Genomic DNA, 22,342 nt, shown 5'->3' on the forward strand with positions numbered 1-22,342 from the left:
AGGGCTGTGGCCTGTGAGGTGCTGCCCTGTGCCATGGCCCATCCATCTCCCTCCCCAGAGGGTGCCATGAGGCTGTTTCTCATCGCCTCTGGGTTCTGATGAGCTGTGGCGCCTCCTGCCCTGCCCTGCCCTGCCCTGCCCTGCCCCGCCCCACCATCGCCGCCCTCAAACAGAGTGCAGGCTGTAAACCGCTTAGTGGTGGCCTGGATTGGCCTGCAGCAGTTTGCGTGGTGTCACCCTGCCCTTCTGTTTTCATGTATTTTAATTTATTTGCTGCTTAATCTGAGCAAAGGAAATGCCGCCTCTCTCTGTATCGACCAAACCCACCATGCCTTTCTCTTCCCACGGGTGAGTCTTGCTTTCCCGAGCTGTACGGGTCCCAAGCCGATGCCAGGCATTCAGCCAGTGGCCAGGAGTCCTTCCCCACTCTCCCTGCCCTCTGAAAGAGCAAATGAAGGGAATCCTTGAACCTCTGGGAAGCTGTAGCCCGTTTGTAAATGTGCAGCCCTGTGGCGGATGGGGGTCCCAGGAAAGGTCCAGGGCTTCGTCTGCAGAAACAGCTTTTTCCTGTGCTCTTTTGGGTAACTGGTCCTTCCTCAGCACTGTCGATAGCAGCTGTGGCGCTGGGCTCCATGCAGCCTGCAGCAGAACAGGGTGTTTTTAGTCGTGGTGCCCTCTGTGTGGCAGCTGCCAGCGCCCCGCGTGCGTGAGTGGCGATCTGCGTCTGTGGGTGACGTGCATCACGGGGTGTGGAGAGGTGCACCTGTGTGGGATTTCGACGCCACCTCCACCCTCCACCCTCCACCCCACCTCATGCCTTCCCAGGGAAGTCCTGCCTGTGCCTCTGCTGCCTTGGGAAGAGACGGGGTCCCGGAGGAACTCACAGAGCAGTGGAAGGCATCAAAGAACCTCAGCTCCTCAAACACAGTGCCTGCTGCCTCCCTGCTTCCCGTCCACCTCACGGGGAACTAGGAATTCCCTCCTGTGTATGGCGGAGAGAGAACCTGGCTAAGCATTGTGGCCGAAGGTTGCAGCCTTCTAGGAAATGTCCAATACAAAGGATAGACTGCAGGCTATTTTGATTTTACTCATTTTTTAACAGAACTTTTATGAAAGCAAATTTTACTTGGGTCTGGTGCTAGGATTTTTCTTTACTTGTCACATCAGTTGATGCCTCCCAGGTTTCGTAAGTCATCTGTTCTAAACTGGAAGCCAGGTGTCTTACATCAAAGCTTCTGGTATCTCCAGTTGCAGAAATTAGAAGGGGTGGTTGAGGACCATGTCTTCCTGGGTGACGCCCTTGAGAAGATGTCAAGCCTGGGCCCTGTTTATTATATTTGGAGAAATGGGAGACGATGATACTTTAGAGGAACACAGATCCCATTCCAGCAACTATTTTAATCAGGGACTCTCAGGGGAGGGTGAGATTCCAACTTACAAATTGCAAATGTGCGATGTGCTGCACCCACTCACAAAAGACGTGTACCAGATCACAGTTGCAGCTCATTTCAAGGTAAAGCAGCCCTGAAAGACATGCAGAACCAGAGCAGTTGCAAGACCCAGACTGAGCAGACAGGGGAGGCTTCGCCTTCCTGTGTTTGCACGCACAGCCCGGACTGCATGGTGACTTACAGCGTATATCTCATCCCAGGTCACAGTCTCAGAGTGTGAGAGCCCTGGGTCTCTGGGTCAGGTCTGAATGAACGCTCTTTCCTATGGGCCTTTTCCTATCACTGCCCTGTGTATGTCAGACTGGCTAAGCAACACACATGTCTACCGGCATCGGTGAAAAGCGTCGTTGGCGTGCGAGGCTGTGTGTGTGAGCAGCTCCTCCCACCTTCCCCCGTCACGGGAGCTGCAGAGTTGCAAGACCCTGGGGAATGGAGGCTTTGTTGTTCGGTGGGTCCCACTTCATCGGGGTAGGCGGCAAGGCCAGCAGGCTGCAGTGTGTGCCTCGGATGTGGCGTCTGAGGGACAGCGAGTGGGTTGCCCGCAGGGGCCTTGCTTGCACTGGCTTAGAGAGCTAACAGCGTTTGGTGTGACTCAGTTTATCGGTCTTTCCCTGCTTTGAGTCAGGCCCTTGATGTGCAGGTGAAATACCCGTGGGCTGGCCGCGTAGCTTCTAGGTGTTTCTTCCAGTGGGGTTGGCAGAACACGGCGTGAAGCTCTGCTGTGAAGATGCCGGAAACAGCGCCCCTCTCTGCTGAAGGGCTCGTTATCCGACTCTGCCTTAGCCCCGTCCTCTTCCTTCCTACCACACAGCGGGAGGCATGGGATGCACACAGGCGGGCTTCCACAGTCGGGGCCGCTGACAGGAGGAACCCCTCCCAGCAGCTTCAGGGTGCTTTTGGCCCAGCAGCTTGGGGCCTCCAGGACATGCCTCCTCTAAAGGGGTGTTAGGTAACTGCAGTTTTCTCTTCTCCTACTTACCCATTGCCAGAATTTTTAAAAAGAAGGAGGCGAATACTTTCAAATGACTTATGTAAAAATCTAAATTTTAAGTTTATTTCTGTAAGAAAAAAATTGGCTGGTATAAATATAGCAAAAATGTTAACATTTGTGAAATCTGGGTGATTTATTTCGTTACTCCAGTTTTCTGCACGTTTGAATTATTTCATAATGCCCCCCCCCGGCCTGTGAGTGGGTGTATCTGGAGAGGTGTCATCCTTCCTGAAGAGGGACAGTGGCTGAGCCACTTGTGACCAGGGAAGCCCAGCCCACACCTCCATGGCCCTGGCGCAGGGCGGGCGCGACTTAGTTCACGACAACCTAGTTTCTGCCCCCAGTTCCAACTTGGGGTCAGCCAGAGAACAGCAAATACGCCCCCGTCCCCTTCTCCCCTTGCCAGCCCCACAGGCTGCTGCGCCTCCCGGGCGTGAGCCCACACCGTCAGGCCCACAGCTGCCCTCCCAGCCCTCTTCCCCGGACTCCTTCCCGCCTCCCTGGCCTGGCTGGAGTCCCTGGGAGCCCGTGGAGGCGGCTGACCTGCAGGCTCGGAGTCCGTGGCTGCTGCTGCTTGTTCCAGTGGCCGTCGTTTGTTTCCACGGGGATTCATGTTGACATCTGTTACTCGTCCTCAAGTGAGCCCGTCTGCATGAAGGCACACCTCGGGGCTGCTGAGTCAGCCACATCCTTGACAGTTCCCCACAGCCCCTCTAGTGTGTCCTGTGTGTGAGCAAAAGCGCAGGCCAGATCCCAGACCCTCCTTCCATCCCCGGACTGGGCGCATTGGAGCAAATTCCTCCATGCTGCCTGCTCCGTCCTCTCCCTTGCCCTGTTCCTTTCCATGCTTTATTAATGGGGAAATGTGGGGAGGGTCAGAGGGCCAGTGAGGCCAGTGCTGCCCCTCAAAAGGCAGGTGTCTGTGCTGCGTGACGCTGAACGCTGCCTAAACCATCTGGATAATTGATGGGGTGTGAGTTTGCACGCTGTGCTGCGGCCTGCCTGGCGATGGTTCTGGGTTTGGTGTTGCGCTCTGTCAAGTAGGAAGTGATAGTAAATTCTATTTTATTTATTTATTTTTTTGAGACAGAGTCTCAATCTGTCGTCCAGGCTGAAATGCAGTGGCACTGTCCTGGCTCACTGCAACCTCCACCTCCCAGGTTCAAGCCATTCTCCTTGCTTCAGCCCCCCAAGTAGCTGGGACTACAGGCATGTGCCACCACTCCTGCCTAATTTTTGTATTTTTAGTAGAGACGAGGTTTCGCCATATTGGCCAGGCTGGTCTCAAACTCCTGACCTCAGGTGATCCACCTACCTTGGCCTCCCAAAGTGCTGGGATTACAGGCTTGAGCCCCCGCGACCAGCCGAGATGACCTGTCGGGTGAGAGGCTCCAGCTCCTGGCCTGGGATTAATATCTGACCAAATGCTGTGGTGCATACTGAGAGTGTCGCATCATAGATCTTCTGAAACGCAGCGTCTCGCCCCTTGAGCCTCTCTGCACCGCGGGTTTGGAGTTCATGCTCCTGTGGCAGTGGCCTCAGGGGTGTTTGCTCCTTGGGGAAATTTTCCTCGACCGCTGAACACAGGTGCTGGGCACCTGTCAGAAAGCCACACTGCCAGGCACCACCAAGCTCAGGCGCTGGCACCTGTCAGAAAGCCACACTGCCAGGCATGTGCACAAAGACTGTGTGTTTTCAGGCAGCAGTGGATCAATCCCAAATGTCAAAACTATCTTTAAAAAAAATAACTAAGGCTGGGCATGGTGGCTCACGCCTGTAATCCCAGCACTTTGGAATGCTGAGGCGGGCAAATCACCTGAGGTCAGGAGTTTGAGACCAGCCTGGCCAACACGGTGAAACCCAGTCTCTACTAAAAATACAAAAATTAGCCAGGTGTGGTGGCATACACCTGTAATCCCAGCTACTTGGGAGGCTGAGGCAGGAGAATGGCTTGAACCTGGGAGGCGGAGGTTGCAGTGTGCCGAGATCACGCCATTGCACTCCAGCCTGGGGGACAAGAGCAAGACTTCGTCTCAAAAAAAATATATAATAACATAATAATTAAGGGAAGGAGCCACGGAGGCTGCCAAGGTAGCTGCATTGATGCAATTTGTGGTGACATTTTCTCTGAGGCTCCTGTGCCATGCAGTTACAGCTGCCCCTCTGCAAAGCCCCCTCCTGCTGGAAGGTGGGTGGGAAGGCTGCCAGGATGCTTTGCGGTGCCGGGTCCTGGGCACACATATTAGGAGAAGGGATGTGAGACTTCCTCCCCTGTGGGCTCCATGCAGCCGGGAAGCCCTGCCGCCCCCTCCCCATGCGCTCCCCACACGCCGCTCACCGTGCCTTTCTCCCCCAACGCCAGACGTGGAATTCCTCTCAGAGGTGCTCTTATGGCACCCTGCACGGAGAGGCCTGGGCCTGGCCCAGAAGAAGGCACAGCCCATGTGCGGGCGCCTCTGTCTGGAAGGCATGCTGGGTCCATTTTCCTGTTTCCCCAACCCTGTGGCACTCCTTCCTGTTCCTTCTTCTACAGTCTTCCGTGTGAATCGTGGAAATGAGTCAGATGGGCATGTTTAGCATCATACCACACATACCTTTTGCAAAAATGTATTTTTTAGCGGCCAGGTGAGCAGCTGATGTGGTGGACAGAAAGCTCACCGGAGGCCCCAAGGCCTTGCGGCCTCCACGTGCCTCTCATCAGTGTGTGAGTTGCAGTAGGCGGAGGTTTGCTGAGCTTAGCGGCTCTGTGAGAGGAGGTCGTCCAGGTCAGCGGCTTTGAAAGCCCCGGCACACTCCAGCTCCCATGAAGTTATGCTGTGTAAGAAATGGCAACAGGGCCAAAACCTTGTAACTCTTTTCAGAGTTGGACGTAAAACACTGAGGTAGCTAGAAATACATTCTAAGTTGAGGTAATTTGGGGCATGGTGGCATGCCTGCAATCTCAGTGCTTTGGGAGGCTGCACAGGGAGCATTGCTTGAGCCCAGGAGTTCAAGGCTACGGTGCACTGTAATTGTCCCTGTGAACAGCCGCTGGAGTGAGTAGCCACTGGAGTGAGTAGCCGCTGGAGTGAGGAGTAGCCACTGGAGTGAGGAGTAGCCACTAGAGTGAGGAGTAGCCACTGGAGTGAGTAGCTGCTGGAGTGAGGAGTAGCCGCTGGAGTGAAGAGTAGCTGCTGGAGTGAGTAGCCACTGGAGTGAGGAGTAGCCACTGGAATGAGGAGTAGCCACTGGAGTGAGTAGCTGCTGGAGTGAGGAGTAGCCACTGGAGTGAGTAGCCGCTGGCATGAGGAGTAGCCACTGGAGTGAGGAGTAGCCACTGGAGTGAGTAGCCGCCACCGGAGTGAGTAGCCGCTGGCGTGAGGAGTAGCCACTGGAGTGAGTAGCCGCTGGAGTGAGGAGTAGCCGCTGGAGTGAGTAGCCGCTGGCGTGAGGAGTAGCCACTGGAGTGAGGAGTAGCCGCTGGAGTGAGTAGCTGCTGGAGTGAGGAGTAGCTGCTGGAGTGAGGAGTAGCCGCTGGAGTGAGGAGTAGCCACTGGAGTGAGTAGCCACTGGAGTGAGGAGTAGCCGCTGGAATGAGGAGTAGCCACTGGAGTGAGTAGCCGCTGGCGTGAGGAGTAGCCGCTGGAGTGAGGAGTAGCCACTGGAGTGAGGAGTAGCCACCGGAGTGAGTAGCCGCTGGCGTGAGGAGTAGCCACTGGAGTGAGTAGCTGCTGGAGTGAGGAGTAGCCACTGGAGTGAGTAGCCGCTGGCATGAGGAGTAGCCACTGGAGTGAGGAGTAGCCACTGGAGTGAGGAGTAGCCACCGGAGTGAGTAGCCGCTGGCGTGAGGAGTAGCCACTGGAGTGAGTAGCCGCTGGAGTGAGGAGTAGCCGCTGGAGTGAGTAGCCGCTGGCGTGAGGAGTAGCCACTGGAGTGAGGAGTAGCCACTGGAGTGAGTAGCTGCTGGAGTGAGGAGTAGCTGCTGGAGTGAGGAGTAGCCACTGGAGTGAGTAGCCGCTGGCGTGAGGAGTAGCCACTGGAGTGAGGAGTAGCCGCTGTGCTTCAGCTGGGACAGGGCAGCAATACCCCATCTTTAAAAAAATAATTAATTATTGTTTAAAAGTAAATAGTTTTCACTTCCTCGGAGATTTTCAGGAAGAGCTTTATATCTAAGTTTCTAGAATTTACACAGAAGACTGAAACAGAGAAGCACTTCTGACATCTAGGAATGACTTTTCCTGCCGGGCGCGGTGGCTCACGCCTGTCATCCCAGCACTTTGGGAGGCTGAGGCGGGCGGATCACCTGAGGTCAGGAGTTCGAGGCTAGCCTGGCCAACACACCATTTCTACTAAAAATACAAAATTAGCTGGACGTGGTGGCGCTTGCCTGTAATCCCACCTACTAGGGAGGCTGAGGCGGGAGAATTGCTTAAACCTGGAAGCGGTGGTTGCAGTGAGCCGAGATTTTGCCATTGCACTCCAGCCTGGGTGATGAGGGCAAAACTCTGTCTCATTAAAAAGAAAAAAAAAAAAGAATGACATTTTCCTCTAAGGTAGTAAAGAAAATCACTTGAGTCATTAAAGCATTAAACCAAAGGCAAGCTGAAAATCAGAGCAAGTTTGATGGTGGTAGTTGTACAGATGAGTGATATCTCTTGATGCCAAGGTGACTGTTAGGTTTCTAGAATGAGAAAGTGTGGAAATAATGATCTCGTGTACAAACCATGCATGCCTTTCATTTGGCAAAAATATTTATAACATTTTTACTGAGGTATAATTCACGTACCGTAAAATCCTCCCTTTTAAAGCATGCAATCCGTTGGTTCCAACTGGAAAATATTCAAAGTCGTGCACCCACCACCACCCTCCAACCCAGAAGGTTTTCATCCCCCGGGCAGGGGCCATCAGCAGCCATTTCCCCAGCCCCCGGCAGCCCCCGTCTCTGCGTTCGCCTTTTCTGGGCATTTCCTCAGAATGGACTCACAACATGGTGTTGCTTCACACGCGGGATGCTTTCTGTCCCCACACGTGTTGCTGTGGGTGTCGGCGCTTCCTTCCTTTCCGTGTATCCCTTCATCAGTGGACGCGCGTTTGGAGGCTGCCACCTTTGTCTTCCATGAACAGCGCAGCCATGAACCTTCTCGCCGAATTTTTTGTGCCCCTCCAGGAGTCGCTCGAGATGTTTCCTTTGGTCGGTTTGTGTCCTATGGTCAGTCCCATCAGCACAGGGTAGATTTTTACTTCAGCTGGAACTTGATGCCAGCCCTCCAGGGGACTTGCCACGTGGCTTTCTCGATGCAGTTTGGACAATGGGTTGTTAATGAGTCATTAGGCAATCTGTTACTTGACATAGACAGTTTGGTGCCTGGTTTCAGCTTTGCTTTGCTGATGGAAGCCTCTGCCCGTGGGTGGGTTCTGCTGCGAGGAGTTGCACAGGGCTGGCTGAGCTGTGTCGCTGATCCTGTCTGGGAACGCGGAGAGAGAGAGGCAGGGGTCTCCATCCTCCTGCCCTGGAGAGCTTCCCGACTACCCGTGTCTTTACTCTGAATCCTGAAAACAGCCCCGTGTGATGTGACCCCGTCTTTTGTTTGTTTGTTTGTTTGTTTGTTTGAGATGGAGCCTCGCTTTATCATCCAAGCTGGAGAGCAGAGGTGCCATCTTGTCACTGCAACCTCCACCTCCAGGTTCGAGCGATTCTCCTGCCTCAGCCTCCGAAGTAGGTAGGACTACAGGCGCCCACATGCCCGGCTAATTTTTGTATTTTTTTTTTCAGTAGAGATGGAGTTTCACCTTGTTAGCCAGGCTGGTCTTGAACTCCTGGCCTCAAGCGCTCCGCCTGCCTTGGCCTCCCAAAGTGCTGGGATTACAGGCATGAGCCACCATGCCCGGCAGGGACCCCGTTTTATCTATGTCCCCGTTTATGCACAGTATGTCTGGCCCTGGATTCAAGACCGGTGAGGTTCAGAAGTTACACGATTGAGGCTCCTGAGTTTGTTTTCGTTGCTAACTGTACAGAGAACCAGAATCCTAGGGCTGGGAGGACCACGAAGGTTGGGCCTCCTAATCCCTTCATGTCGCTGCTGACAACATTTGACGGACGCGTGGTGTGAGGCAGCCGCAGCCACAGAGCCAGTGAGCAGCAGGGACCAGGCGCCCTGTCCCCAGGCCGCCGTTTGTGACGGTGTCTGCATCCTCTGGGGGTCCAGCGTGTTTTTGGTTCTGTTCCTTTAGCCAGAGAGCCAGTGAGCAGCAGGGACCGGGCGCCCTGTCCCCAGGCCACTGTTTGTGATGGTGTCTGCGTCCTCTGGGGGTCCAGCGTGTTTTCGGCTCTGTTCCTTTTGGGCAGTTTAGTCTTCCTAGAATTTGAACATGAGTGGGCTGCTCTGTCTATGGAGTAGCCGTTCTTTTATTCATTTGCTTTCTTAATAAACTTGCTTTCACTTTGCAAAAAAAAAAAAAAAAAAAGAATTTGAACATTTGTGGAGAATACAACACAAAGAGCCCCCTTTGGTTTGAAGTGTGAACCCGAAGAGACACGTGTGTTTCCGACCTTCCTGATGCCCTGGGTGAGGCCGTCTAAGTGACCTCATGGCCTCAGGTCCTTTCCTGTTCCAATCTGGTGTCTGTTATGCTGACGAGGCCATCAGGCAAGGTCGCCCACTTGCCAGGCAAGGCCCACTGTATGTTGGCAGGCAGCCTATTTTCTGAAGCCATGGCACAGACAAGAATACTCATTCCTACTTGTGTCGGGTTAAACGCCGCTACACTGTTGGGCTGTATCTGAGTTGTTTTTGATGTAATTATTTAATGATAAACGTCTGCTCGCCGGTGTTGAGACTATGGAGTGGACTTCATCCATTCATCCTGATCGTTCCTCCATGAGACAGGGTCCCTTTGTTGCTGGCTGGAAGCGGCCGGGAAGCGTGGGCTCGCTGTGGCATGGGCAATGCCACACGGCTCCAGGGAAGCGTTCAGCTTTCCAAACCAGTGTCTGGGCTCATGGCCACTCCTGAAATTCAGTTGCCGTCTTTGAAGCTTCAAAGAAAGTTTCTAGAATTTTCAGTTTTGTATTAAAAGATATCTGTATGCTTTTCTCTCTTTTTCTGGTTCACTTATATTCTTATTCAGTGCAATTTCCTGATTTCACGAGAATGAGAAGCATCTATTTGGCTACGTTCTGTGAAAACAAAGGAGCCAGGGACTTTGCTCAGCCTTTATAGGCAGCAGTTTATTTATGAAGCTCTTAGGATGCTTTTAAAGTCCACATCCCTTTGGTTTGTTGGCTTCACCACAAAATAGAGACGGCAGGGAAGGCTCCTGTCAGGCAGGGAGATCCAGTCCCGGAGGAGGAGGGCCCATCCTCGTGGGGAGGGGCAGCCAGGCTGTGGCATGGTCAGGGCAGTGGGGCTGTGCTGCCCACCTGGCTTTGAGTCCAGGATGACGGTTACTGCGTGGCCAGCAGGCTTGCGGGGAGGCCATGACCCAAGGTCGCGCTGAGGAAAACTGCGTCTGGCTCATTTGAGGGTGGAGTGTTCTTCCCTGGCCTGGTGGCTGCCTTGTGTACGTCTGTCCCCAGGAGCATGGAAGCCTCGGCTCCCCGTGGAAACACCGGTTGATAGTCTCAGCCGAACATCTCTGAAAACACAGTTGGGGCACATGGGGACTGCTGTGGTCTCTTTCCGTTATTTTACTTAGACTTTTCTGCAAAGCTGAGTCCTAATAAAAGAAATTGCAGGTGAATTACCAATGGAATTTATTAAAGCAAATGTGCAGACATTCACACAGCTCCTGTCCAGGACGTTCTGGGTGGGACAGTGTGGAAAGACTTCCTCTGAGAGGTTGGTAGGGGAGCAGAGGAGCTGATGACATCAACAAGTCCAAAAACAGCCCCATGAGGTTTATAAACAAGAGCACCACACAGACAGGGACTCCAGACTGTTCAGACCCTGCCTGCCTTTTTTGGCTTTAAAAAACGAGAGTTGCCTGAAGCACCGAGGGGCAGCCCACACAGAGAGGAGTTGGCCCTGAGCATTTACAAGTGTCTGTGCTGGGCCGGGCCCCTGGCCTTGTTCTGTTCCCGTTGCCTCATTTCATGCTCCAGGACCCTGAGAAAGTGCTGGTGTCACCCTCATGGGTGAGAAGCTCAGCGGGAAACTGTCCCCGTGCCTGCGGCGAGGAGTGGCCCAGCAGCCAAGGGTCAGCCCTTCGACGGCAGTGCCCGCTCGTCCTTCCCGTCCCATTGCACCAGCATTCCCCTCATGGAGGAGGCTTCCGTCTCCTCTTCAGCCGTGTTTCTCATGCCCCAGAAAGGCTGATGTCTTGCAGTTCCTACAGCGAACTGGGGCGTGGGACGAGAGCCACACGCTAAGGCCACGTATTCTGAGGTGGCCTCAGGGCCATGGCCAGGGCTGCGTATTCAGATGTGGCGTTTGGATTTCCCGTTACGAGCTAAAGTATTTTTGTGGTTTTAGTGCTGACATCAGATGGCCCGCCTGAGTGTTGTTGAAATATTTCTTGTCAGAGCTGTTTCCTTAACTCCTCCAAATACAGTGTTCTGAGTAATACAGAGATGGTCAGGCCCAAGTCATCTTTGCAGGAGAGCCTTCCTGTTCCTGAGCAGACACCCAGCAGGGTTGAGCGACTCTTAGGCATCTGCAGATGCAGGGCCGGTGACCCCACAGTGGGGCAAGAGCCTGGAGAGTTCTTGGCTTTGCCCAGGAAGGAATTCAAGGGCAAGCAGGAGGCGGAGGAAACAGCTTTATTGAAGAGGCTACAGCTCCCTGACTGCCCCTGCAGAGCGGGGCTGCCCCGTAGGCGGAAAGGAGTAGCTCAGGGCAGATTTAATTGCATGCAGATTAAGGGGTGGTTTTTGCAGAAATTTCTAGGAGAAGGATGTAACTTGTAGGCAATCGATCGCCATGGAAAGGGGCTGCAGCTCCTGGCTGTTGCCATGGCAGTGGTAAACTGACAGGCACACCGCGGGCATGTCTTATGGAAAGCTGCCTCTGCCCCAGCCCTGTTTTCACCAGTCCTCAATCTGGTCCGGTGTCCAAGCCCCACTCTGGAGTCGAGTCCCGCCTTCTACCCCAGTATCATAGTTTTTCTTTCCTCTTCCATTAAAGACCTTTCCCAACATCACTGTCTCTTCTGTTTTGGAAGCCTTACGATTTGGCCACACGTTCTTTTTTTTTTTTTGAGACAGAGTCTCACTCTGTCACCCAGGCTGGAGTGCAGTGGTGCTATCTCTGTCACTGCAAGCTCCACCTCCCGGGTTCACGCCATTCTCCTGCCTCAGCCTCCTGAGTAGCTGGGACTACAGGCGCCCGCCACCACGCCCGGCTAATTTTTTGTATTTTTTAGTAGAGACGGGGTTTCACTGTGTTAGCCAGGATGGTCTCCATCTCCTGACCTCATGATCCGCCCATCTCAGCCTCCCAAAGTGCTGGGATTACAGGCGTGAGCCGCCGCGCCCGGCCACGTTCTGTTCTTATGTACACGCCCTGAGCTGTTTCCACTGGCAGTCAGCTTTGAAGTTCACTGTGTGGCTCTCACAGGAGTGCAGACCCTCCTGGTGCTCACCAGAAGACCTTGGCCCATGAGGGCTGCGTAAGACAGGGTGGCTCGGGCCTGGGATGCTGGGCCCCAGGTCTCCCTGCAGCCCTGAACGATGCTCTCAGCAGCAGGTACAGGTCTCCGTTCCGACGAACGTGCCTCAAGGCAACACTCTGGGCAAGAGCTTTTGATGCGGGTTCTGAGGCAGCTGCCTAACACTGCTCTCCTTTCCGCAGTGTGCAGGAGAAGAGAATTGGGTGGACAGCAGGACCATCTACGTGGGACACAGGGAGCCACCTCCGGGCGCAGAGGCCTACATCCCACAGAGATACCCAGACAACAGGATCGTCTCATCCAAGGTAACTTGGCTTGGGTCTGAGTGTCCATAATGTGTCTAAAAAGCAGCTGCCGGGGGGTGTTAGTGCTTCTCGGTTTCAAAGAGCAGCTCTGCTCCTGGCCCTGCTCTCACGGCCACCAGCCACCCCCAGCAAGGGCTTCGGATCAGGACCTCACCGAGGGCGCTACTCTCTCCCTCTCGGTGACTGCCCACAGGAGGCTTTCCACCTGCCCAGAGCTCACAGCGCAGTGTCTCCATTCTCGGGTGACCGTGTCACAGAGGCAGTGCAGGTCTGAAGTCCAGGATCCAAACCCTACCCAGGTCCCACTTCTGAGGCGCCTGGCCATGTGCTTGTCATGGACCACCCTGGCCAGAGTCTCAGTGCCAGTAAGGTAGAAACGATACCAGCCACCCCGGAGAAAGAGCCAACAAACGCAGGCTGGACAGCAAAACCTGGGGGGAAGTCTTTGAGCTTGTTCACGAGGTGCAGCCCAGGTAAAGCGTAGGAAGCAGGAGCAGAGTGCCGCGGTCTAAACGAAGCGTGTTTCTCTCCATGGACTGGAGCGTGGAAGTGCACACACATTTCCCACGTTCAGAGAGTGACCTGGAAACGGGTCTTAAGAACAAGGTGGAAATTTAGCTGCTGCCATTAAACATGGGGTAAACTGTGCTTTCCAGATAATGCGGAACGCACGTGCTTGTGTTCAGACTCCATTTATCTTCACCGTCCTTCAAAATGGATGAGCTAAACACAGGCACACACGTGGACGGGCTGCACATGGGGATGCGTGTGGCGGCCCACCATTCACACGTGTGCCCTCACATGTAGACGCACTTAATTTACATTGGGTGTCCTGCCGTGTAAACTTCTGTGGAGACCTACTTAATTCCCAGCAGGTGTCCTGATGTGTAGACCCCTGTGGAGACCTACTTAATTCACACCAAGTGTCCTGATGTGTAGACCCCTGTGGATACCTACTTAATCCACACCGGGTGTCCTGACGTGTACACTCCTATGTAGACCTACTTAATTCACACCGGGTGTCCTGATGTGTAGACCCCTGTGGTGGACCTACTTAATTCACACCAGTGTCCTGATGTGTAGACCCCTGCGATAGACCTCCTTAATCCACACCGGGTGTCCTGATGTGTAGACCCCTGTGGAGACCTCCTTAATCCACACCGGGTGTCCTGACGTGTAGACCCCTGTGGAGACCTACTTAATTCACACCGGGTGTCGTGATGTGTAGACCCCTGCGATAGACCTCCTTAATCCACACCGGGTGTCCTGACATGTAGACCCCTATGGTGGACCTACTTAATCCACACCGGGTGTCCTGATGTGTAGACCCCTGTGAAGACCTCCTTAATCCACACCGGGTGTCCTGACGTGTAGACCCCTGTGGAGACCTACTTAATTCACACTGGGTGTCCTGATGTGTAGACCCCTGTGGAGACCTACTTAATTCACATTGGGTGTCCTCATGTGTAGACCCCTGCGATAGACCTCCTTAATCCACACCGGGTGTCCTGATGTGTAGACCCCTGTGGTAGGCTTACTTAATTCACACTCAAGCATCCTGGCATGTAGACCCCTGTGGTTCTTAATTATTTATGTGCTCTTGAAGAGTTGCACATTTTTAAAGAATATTTTACAACAGAAAAGGTCACCTTTTCAAAGCCTTTTTTATGGGATTAATTTGTAACTACAGGATTGCAAAAAATTTTAATAGCTTTAACCTCTAGAAACAGGACATATAAATGCTGAAAAGCAAAGTCCCAACCAGATAAGTCCTGTGGGTGGTTTCCCAGTCATGATTCATGGAAGGAGAAATGTACTGATGCGAAATCACATCCAAAATATTGTCTCTGCAGTGGTAATACTTATAAAGTCGACGCAGTCTCGGGCGGAGCTCACTGAAGATGGTTTCCAAGCTTATATGTACTTCACCCATCCCCCACCCTCCAGCCCAAAACAAATCCCAAACATACTGCTTAGAACTCAGCCTGCACAGCCCAGAGGTACAGAGAGGCAGGAAGCACCCAGGTGTCCACATGCGGTGCCATTGTGGACTTGTAGGGCAGGATTCCAGGATATGGGTGATGGGCGTGTGGAACCGCAGCCCCCCCTGCACAGTGTGGCTCATCTGAGCTGGATGGTGGCTGTGAAGGCATCACCCAGCCTGCCCCCTGGGAGCTGGCTTCTCCCTTCCTGGGGCAGAGCTCGCCCGACAGCCCCACGTGCCTGGTTCTCCCTGCAGATGAGGGTGCTGTGTGGGGCCACAGGGAAGAAACCAGCAGCAGCGGCAGAGCTTGATCCAGGCATTGGAGGAGGGTCCTGGTCCCCCTGGCAGGGGCTGGTGGGAAGCTGCACTTGTGTCATTGCCCATGGCGGCTTTGGAGGAGATGACAGAGCGTGGCGATTTCTGCCTCCCACTCCTGACCCCTCTGCTGTGTCATTCAAGTTTTGTCCTTTTCCTACTGTCCGTTTCGAACGTCACTGCAGGCAGTGGCCTCGGTGGCTTCGCGCCGCCTGGCCCTGCTCCCTGGCTCTGTGCTACCCTCTCTCCCCCTCGGCTGGGCCCTTCCTCTCCGCTGCTCCCTGTGGAACTGGAGCCCCTCGAGGTCTCTTCAGTTCTGATCCGGGAAGCCCTGTGGTGGGCAGGTTGTCAGGATGGGTTTTGTGGGCTTATTGCTGCTTTCCAGGACCTTTGAGAAGCCGTAAGTCTCCTTCCTACCAGGAAGCCCTCGCTCAGGAACGCACAGATCGAGGTCAACAGGCTCTCAGGAGCGCCGTCTGAGTGCAGGTGGAGGGTGTGGCGGGGCCAGGAGAGCACTTGGCCGCCTTTCATCTCCACCTCCGAGGACAGTAGGGGGCTCTCAAATCCGCCCATGCGTTGAGATCTCCGCTCTTCACAGAGGTGGGATTAGCAGCTTAGTCTCAGTTTCAAGTGGATGAGGTTGTGTAATTTCGAGGGAAAATTACATCCGGCAATACCTCTTTTGCTAATGGAACTCAGGAAGGAAAGGCTGGAGTCTGGAATCTAGGCAGGTAGCTGGCCTGACAGTAACCTTGATCCAGATAAACCAAAGTGGGATTCTCGAGCCTGGAATTGATGACTCATAATTGTTTTCATTTAACAGCTCAGGATGTGTGAAAAAAAAATGCTGTTTAATTTGTAAGACATAAGTTTACGACTGAGTTTGGAGAATACATTTGTGATAATGTATCTATGTTTTCCTGGGGTGGTGGAGGAAATGATTTCTACCTAAAAAAAAGAAATGCTAGTAGTTAAGACTTTTTAAGTGCCACAGAAGCTTGTTCTCGGCAAGTTTGCTTTTATGAAATCAAAGGATGAAAGCCTTTGTCATGGAAGAAGTTGTAATAGAGGATGAAAATGCTGTTGGATTATTTTTAACTTCTCATCTGTTTGACGGAAGTGCAGTTACTGGTGATCGGTGATGATAGAGTTTGTTTCCTTCTTGGGGGAGAGGCTTTGGGCAGTGTCAAAACCTGAAATGACAGCCCAGCACGCCCCGTTCCCTGCTTCCTGTGCTGTGCAGAGCTCCCCCAGGCCTGCTTGCACCCCCCACGTGGGGAATCCTGAACTCCAGAAAGGGATGGATCACTGCATGCCTCCTTTTCCAGATTTGTACTTCGGGGCACAGAATTCACATGGTTCCCAGCTTTGCCCACAGGAGACTACAGAATTAAATCTTGGCTTAGCCTATACTGTCCCTCCATGCCTTCAAGAAAGTTAAATCCTTCTGGTAATTGGGGAGGAAAAATTCCCTCTGCAATTCGTAGGTATAGCCAGTGTTTTCATGACTTATATTTGTATAAATGATTTCCATGTTTATTATATCATGTAATCTCTAAAACAACCCTGTGAGCCCACCAATACTGATTATTCCCAACGTGTTCATGAGGAAGCTGAGGCTTAGAGCTCAGTCATGTGCCTGAGGCCACAGAAGAGGATAGAGCCCCTGTAGTCTGGCACTGGGCTTGGACTTCCTTCCGCAGAGCCAGGGACCCTTTCTTTTCATTTTTGAGACAGAGTCTCTCTCTGTGCCCAGGCTGGAGTGCAATGGTGCGATCCTGGCTCACTGCAACCTCCACCGCCCAGGTTTAAGTGACTCTCCTGCCTCAGCCTCCCAAGTAGCTGGAACTACAGGTGCCCACCACCACACCTAGCTAATTTTTTATGTTTTTAGCAAAGATGGGGTTTTGCCATTGTTGGCCAGGCTGGTCTTGAACTCCTGACCTCAGGTGATTCACCCACCTCGGCCTCCCAAAGTGCTGGGTTTACAGACGTGAGTCACCACGCCCATCCAGGGGTGCTTTTCTTAACAGCCCCTCTGGGTGCTCACGAATTTCCAGCATCAGTAATCCACCATCCTGGCATAATTTTCTGTGTTTTGCATCCCTGCCTCCCGGTCATAAACAAAAGAGTGACCTCAGTTCCATGAGAGTGGCTCGTTGTCCCAAGCAGATGGGTGTCCGGTGTCCCGCCTTTTTCAGGACTGTCAGGTGGGCCCCGTGGTGCTGGAGCTGTGTTCAGGTGAACACTAGCTGAGGCTTCAGACAGCTTGCAGGTGCTCCTGCGGGCGCCTGGGCTGCTGGCAGAGGACAGTGCCCAGGTTCGTCTCGCAGCCAGAGGCCAGAGGCAGGCCAGGTGAGGCCATGCACTTCCCTGTCTGCACACCACACTGCTGGTGAGTAACACAAAACCAGAGACTGGCTTCCACAAGGGGCAGGAGGCAGCGGAAACCTGAGACTCAGACACTAGTGAGGCGTTCCAGCTCAGGGCCAAAATCAGAGCCAGGGCAGCTGTGGACTCTGGCTATGGCATCTGTCGTACAAGTGAGAAATGAAAAGAATGACTGTCCCGTGTCATTCAGCAAAACGCATGGTGTCTTTGGAGGTGAAGAGAGATGCCAAGCGCCACTCGGTTTTCCCAGATTTCCTGTAGGAGGAAAACCACTTGTTTCTATGCTGTGGCTTTCACGCCAGGAGCTCCCAGGATTGAGGACATCTACTGATTGTATCACAGTTGAAGGGCCCAGTGTTACATTACATTGTGTCCCCAGGCAAATACTTACATTTTTACAATTCAACAACGATGAGCAAAGGATAACTGTCCACCGTTGTCAGCTTTCCCGCTCTAATGTGTGGAATAAAATGCTCATTTCAGTTTATTGTATCCCGATGGTACAGCTGTGTCAGTGCAGTCACGACCATTGAAATGAGTTCACTGGAATTTCACTTTTCTTGTTAGACATCACCAGGAATTAATAACCCTCCTTTTGACAATAGTAATGGTCAGCAGTAATAACTTACTCTGTGAAACATAGAGATTACACAGCATCATGGGGCTTGGCTGCAGCCCTCAGTGCCTGATTAGAATAAAGCAATTGAGGCCGGGCGCAGTGGCTCACACCTGTAATCCCAGAACTTTGGGAGGCCGAAGCGGGCGGATCACGAGGTCAGGAGTTCTAGACAAGCCTGGGCAACATGGTGAAATCCTGTCTCTACCAAAAAATAAAAAATTAGCTGGGCGTGGTGGCGGGCGCCTGTATTTCTAGCTACTCGGGAGGTTGAGGCAGGAAAATCGCTTGAACCCGGGAGGCAGAGGTTGCAGTGAGCCGAGATTGTGCCAACGCACTCCAGCCTGGGTGACAGACAGAGTAAGACCCTGTCTCAAGAAAAGAAAAGAAAAAAAGAATAAAGCAATCATGCAGGTGGTTTCAGATTCCAAAGCTGTACAGTAACATTCAAATATGGCAAGGCCCCGCCAGCTGCGGTGGCTCACGCCTGTAATTCCAGCACTTTGGGAGGCTGAGGCAGGTGGATCACCTGAAGTCAGGAGTTCAAGATCAGCCTGGGCAACATGGTGAAATCCTGTCTCTACTAAAAATACAAAAATTAGCCGGGCATCTTGGGGGGTTGCCTGTAATCCCAGCTACTCAGGAGGCTGAAGCACGAGAATCGCTTGAACCTGGGAGGCAGAGGTTGCAGTGAGCCGAGATGGCGCCACAGCACTCCAGCCTGGGTGACAGAGTGAGACTTCATCTCAAAATAAATAAATAAATAAGTTATGGCAAGTCCATGAGTTTGCACAGCCTTCCAGGCCTGATGGAAGTAGATCTGCATGTTTGGAAGGATTGCAGATCATATTTTATCTCATAAATATTACCAAAACTTCCTCGTATAACATGGGAACTTTCAAAACCATAGAGAGGAGCATTGTAAATCTCTGTGGCTCGTCTCCACTGTCACAGTTCCCAGCTTGTGGCCAGCCTGTTGCATCTGCACCTTCACTTTAGTTCCAAGGGTGCTTTGGAAGGAACCCTGGACAGCGTGTACTTTTCATCTGAAAGTACTTCAGTAAATGAAAGGTGGAATTTTAAGTAGACTCTTTTTTCATTAATGTGACTTTGTTACTGAGTGATGTATTATAGAAATTTGTGGAAACGTATAATTATAATAAATTTGTTGGCTTGGATGCTGGAAAGTAAGACTGGCCTCACATGGGTGGGCTAAGGTATTTCTTTAATGTATCCTTTTAAAAGCTAATGGAGAGTAACTGACTTTTTCATTATGGCCCATTTGAGAGAAAATATATCTTTCTTAAATATTTAAAAAGGTCGATCACATGTGTAATGTTTGCCAAGTTGTATACACAAGAAAACTAGAGCTCAGAATCATTAAATAATTTGCTGAAGTTTACATGGTTTTTAAATGGCAGGGCCAGGATCGAATGTGGGGACTGACTCTGAAGTCTATGTGTTTCATAGTATGCTAAAGAGTAAATATTTCCAGAATTTCGATAGAGTACCTAAATTATCTTGAGGTGGGGTTAGCAAATTGTGAATTAAGATTGTGGTTTTTGTAAAGGAAGAAAGTGCCTATACTTTTATTGGCAATCTGGTGTTTTGTTTTCTTTTTTTCTGAATGAGAAACAAAAGGAATGAAGAGCTAGCCATGTGTTCTCTACTCTGTCTCAGTTTGTATGGCTACTTTTCCGTCCAGAGCTCTTGCCTTTTGGTTCTCAATTTGTTTGCATTCCCATGAAGAAAACCTAGTGTGGCAGGCAGAAGGCTGGCCTCCCACAGATGTCCACATCCTGATCCCCAGAACCTCTGACTGTGACACTGTCTGTGGCCAGGGAATCAAGATTGCCAAACAGCTGACATTAAAATAGGGAGGTGATTATAGAACTATTCATGTGGCCAAAAGTAACCACAGAGGCACTTGTAAGTGGAAGAGGGAGGCAGAACAGACTGTCCGAGCTACGACTGGCTTCAGAGGTTGAAGGGGACCAAAGGATGTAGCCTCTGCAGGAAGCAAGAAAAGGCGAGAAAAGTTTCTCCCTGGAGCCTCCAGGAAGGAACCAGCCCTGCTGATACTTTAATTTTAACCCAGTGAAACCCATTGCAAACTTCTGATCTCCAGAACAATAAGGTAATAAATTTGTGTTGTTTTAAGTCACAAAGTGGAATTTGTTATAGCAGCATAAGAAACTCATACACCTGTCCTAACTACTTTGGGGATTTATAATACAGACTGTACAGAGATTGATGCAGTGTCAAAGGACCCGTGACCTTGAGACATGCCCATAGAATCATACACCTGCCCTAGCCACATCGGGGATTTATAATACAGGCTGCTCAGAGACTGACGTGGTGTGCAAAGGACCCGTGACCTTGAGACATGTCCATAGAAACTTTCCAAACTGAAGAGCAAAGAGGAAAAAAGAGTGAAGAAACAGGACAGAACTGTGGACAATTACAATAGGCGAAGCAGGCCAGGCACGGTGGCTCACACCTGTAATCCTGGCACTTTGGGAGGCTAAGGTGGGCAGATCACCTGAGGTCAGGAGTTTGAGACAAGACTGGCCAACATGGTGAAACCCTGTCTGTACTGAAAATACAAAAAATAAAAAATTTTTTTAAAAAATTAGCCAGGTGTGGTGGCAGGTGCCTGTAATCCCAGCTACTTGGGAGGCTGAGGCACAAGAATCCCTTGAAGCTGGGAGGCAGAGGTTGCAGTGAGCCAAGATAGCACCACTGCACTCCACCCTGGGCAGCCAGAGTGAAAACTCCATCTCAAAAAAAAAAAAAAAAAAGGTAAAGCATATATGCATAATGAAAAAAACAAAAGAAGAGAGAAGAAATATCTCCAGTAAAAGTGGCTATTTCCAAAATTAATGGCAGATGCCAAACTACAGATCCAGGAAGCTCAGAGATAAATACAAAAGCAGAATAAATTTTTTAAAAAGGGTACACCTAGACATATGACATTTAAATTGCAGAAAATTAGACTCAGAAAAAATCTTGAAAGAAGCCACAGGAAAAGAACATTTTACCTGCTGAGAAACAAGGGTAAGAATTATATCAAACTTTCTTCCAGAAACCGTCTAAGGAAGAAAATAATAATGTAAAATATTTAAAGTGTTGAAAGAAAAAGCCAGCAACCCAGAATTCTGTATCTCATAAAATTATCCTTCATACATGAAGGAGAAATAAAGACTTTTTCAGGCAAACAAAAATTGAGCAAATTCATTGCCAGTAGACCTCCCTTGCAAGAAATGTTAAAAGTTCTTCAGAAAGAAGGAAAATTATATAGGTCAGAAATTCAGGTCTACTTAGGAAAGAACAGAGCACTAAAGTGTGAGTTTTTGTGCTGTTACAACAGAATACCACAGACTGGGTAATTTATAGAGAAGAGACATTGATTTCCCCACAGTTCTAGAGTCTGGGAAGTCCAAGATCAAGACAGTGGCAGGTTTGGTGTCTGGTGAGGGCCCTGTCTCTGCTTCCAAGATGGCTCCTTGAGCACTGCATCCTCTGGAGAGGGGGAAGGCTGTGTCCTTATGTGGCAGAAGGGAAAAGGGCAAAGAGGCAAACTCCCTCTGCCAAGCCCTTTTATACAGGCACCTAATCCCATTCATGAGGGAGGAGCCCGCATGGCGGAATCACCTCTTGAAGGCCCCACCTCCTGGGACCGTGACTAGTTGTCACATTGGCAACACCTGAATTTTGGAGGGGACACATTCAAACCATAGCAAGAAGGAATAAGTGAAGGTAGTAAAATTAAATATTTTGCTTTTTTGTTGTTTTTTATTTCTTTTAGAGACATGATCTCACCATGTTGCCCAGGCGGGTTTAGAACTTCTGGGCTCAAGGGATCCACCGCCTCAGCCTCCTGAAGTGCTAGGATTACAGGCCACAGCACCCAGCTTGCTTTTTGTGTTCTTAATTGGTCTAACAGAGAGTACTTTATTCAGAATGATAATAGCACTTATTCGGTGGTGATTGCTCAGGGGTGAATGAAAGGTATGACAGCAGTGCCCTGGGGGACAAGAAGGAACTGGGCATGCTGTTGCGAGGAATCTGCGCCACACACACAGTGCGGGTTATGTGAGAGTGGACGTGTATTGTGGCCTCTAGTGCAACCACTAAGTAATTTTTTTAAAAAATAAGTGTAGTTGATACTAAGACAGGAGAGAAAATAGTCACATCAAATGCTCAATTAAAACCCAAGATGGCAGGAAAAGAGTATAAGTCACTAAAGAAACAAAGACTATGAAGAAAGGAATAAAAGTCAGTTACAAATATGGTAACTATTAATCCAGCTATATTAATAATCACTTTAAGTGTGAATTGTCTAAATAAACCAAATACAGAAACTGTCAGAATAGAAAAAACAAGACCTAACCATATGTTGTGTGCAGGAAAGGCACTTTAAATATAAAAACACAAGTTTAACAGACAGAGGAAGATGTACCATGCTGCTACTACTCAAAGGGACACAAGATTAGCTATATTAATTTCAGACAAAGCAGACTTCAGAACAAGAGAAGTTACCAGGGATAAAGAGGGGCATTGCCGAACAACAAGGAGGTCAGTTCTCCAAGACAACATAACAATTCTCAATGTCTCTGTAACAACAGAGGGTCAAAATATGTGAGGCAAAAACGGATAGAACTGGAAAGAGAAAGAAAATCCGCTGTTATATTTGGACACTTC

At 50.9% G+C, this 22,342-nt stretch overlaps 1 protein-coding gene across 8 annotated transcripts in view; it reads left to right on the plus strand.

Annotated features, from left to right (window-relative positions):
• ATP11A (ATPase phospholipid transporting 11A) overlaps positions 1–22,342 on the plus strand; it is a 196,372-nt gene that overhangs the window by 85,894 nt on the left and 88,136 nt on the right. For all 8 annotated transcript variants that reach the window (XM_019039791.4, XM_019039792.4, XM_019039793.4 and 5 more), the window contains exon 2: positions 12,210–12,332. In XM_019039791.4, the coding sequence (XP_018895336.3) occupies positions 12,210–12,332 (123 nt within the window). The remainder of the gene's footprint in view (positions 1–12,209; positions 12,333–22,342) is intronic.

Source organism: Gorilla gorilla, chromosome 14 (genome assembly GCF_029281585.2).
Source record: "Gorilla gorilla gorilla isolate KB3781 chromosome 14, NHGRI_mGorGor1-v2.1_pri, whole genome shotgun sequence".
Lineage (NCBI taxonomy): Eukaryota > Metazoa > Chordata > Mammalia > Primates > Hominidae > Gorilla > Gorilla gorilla.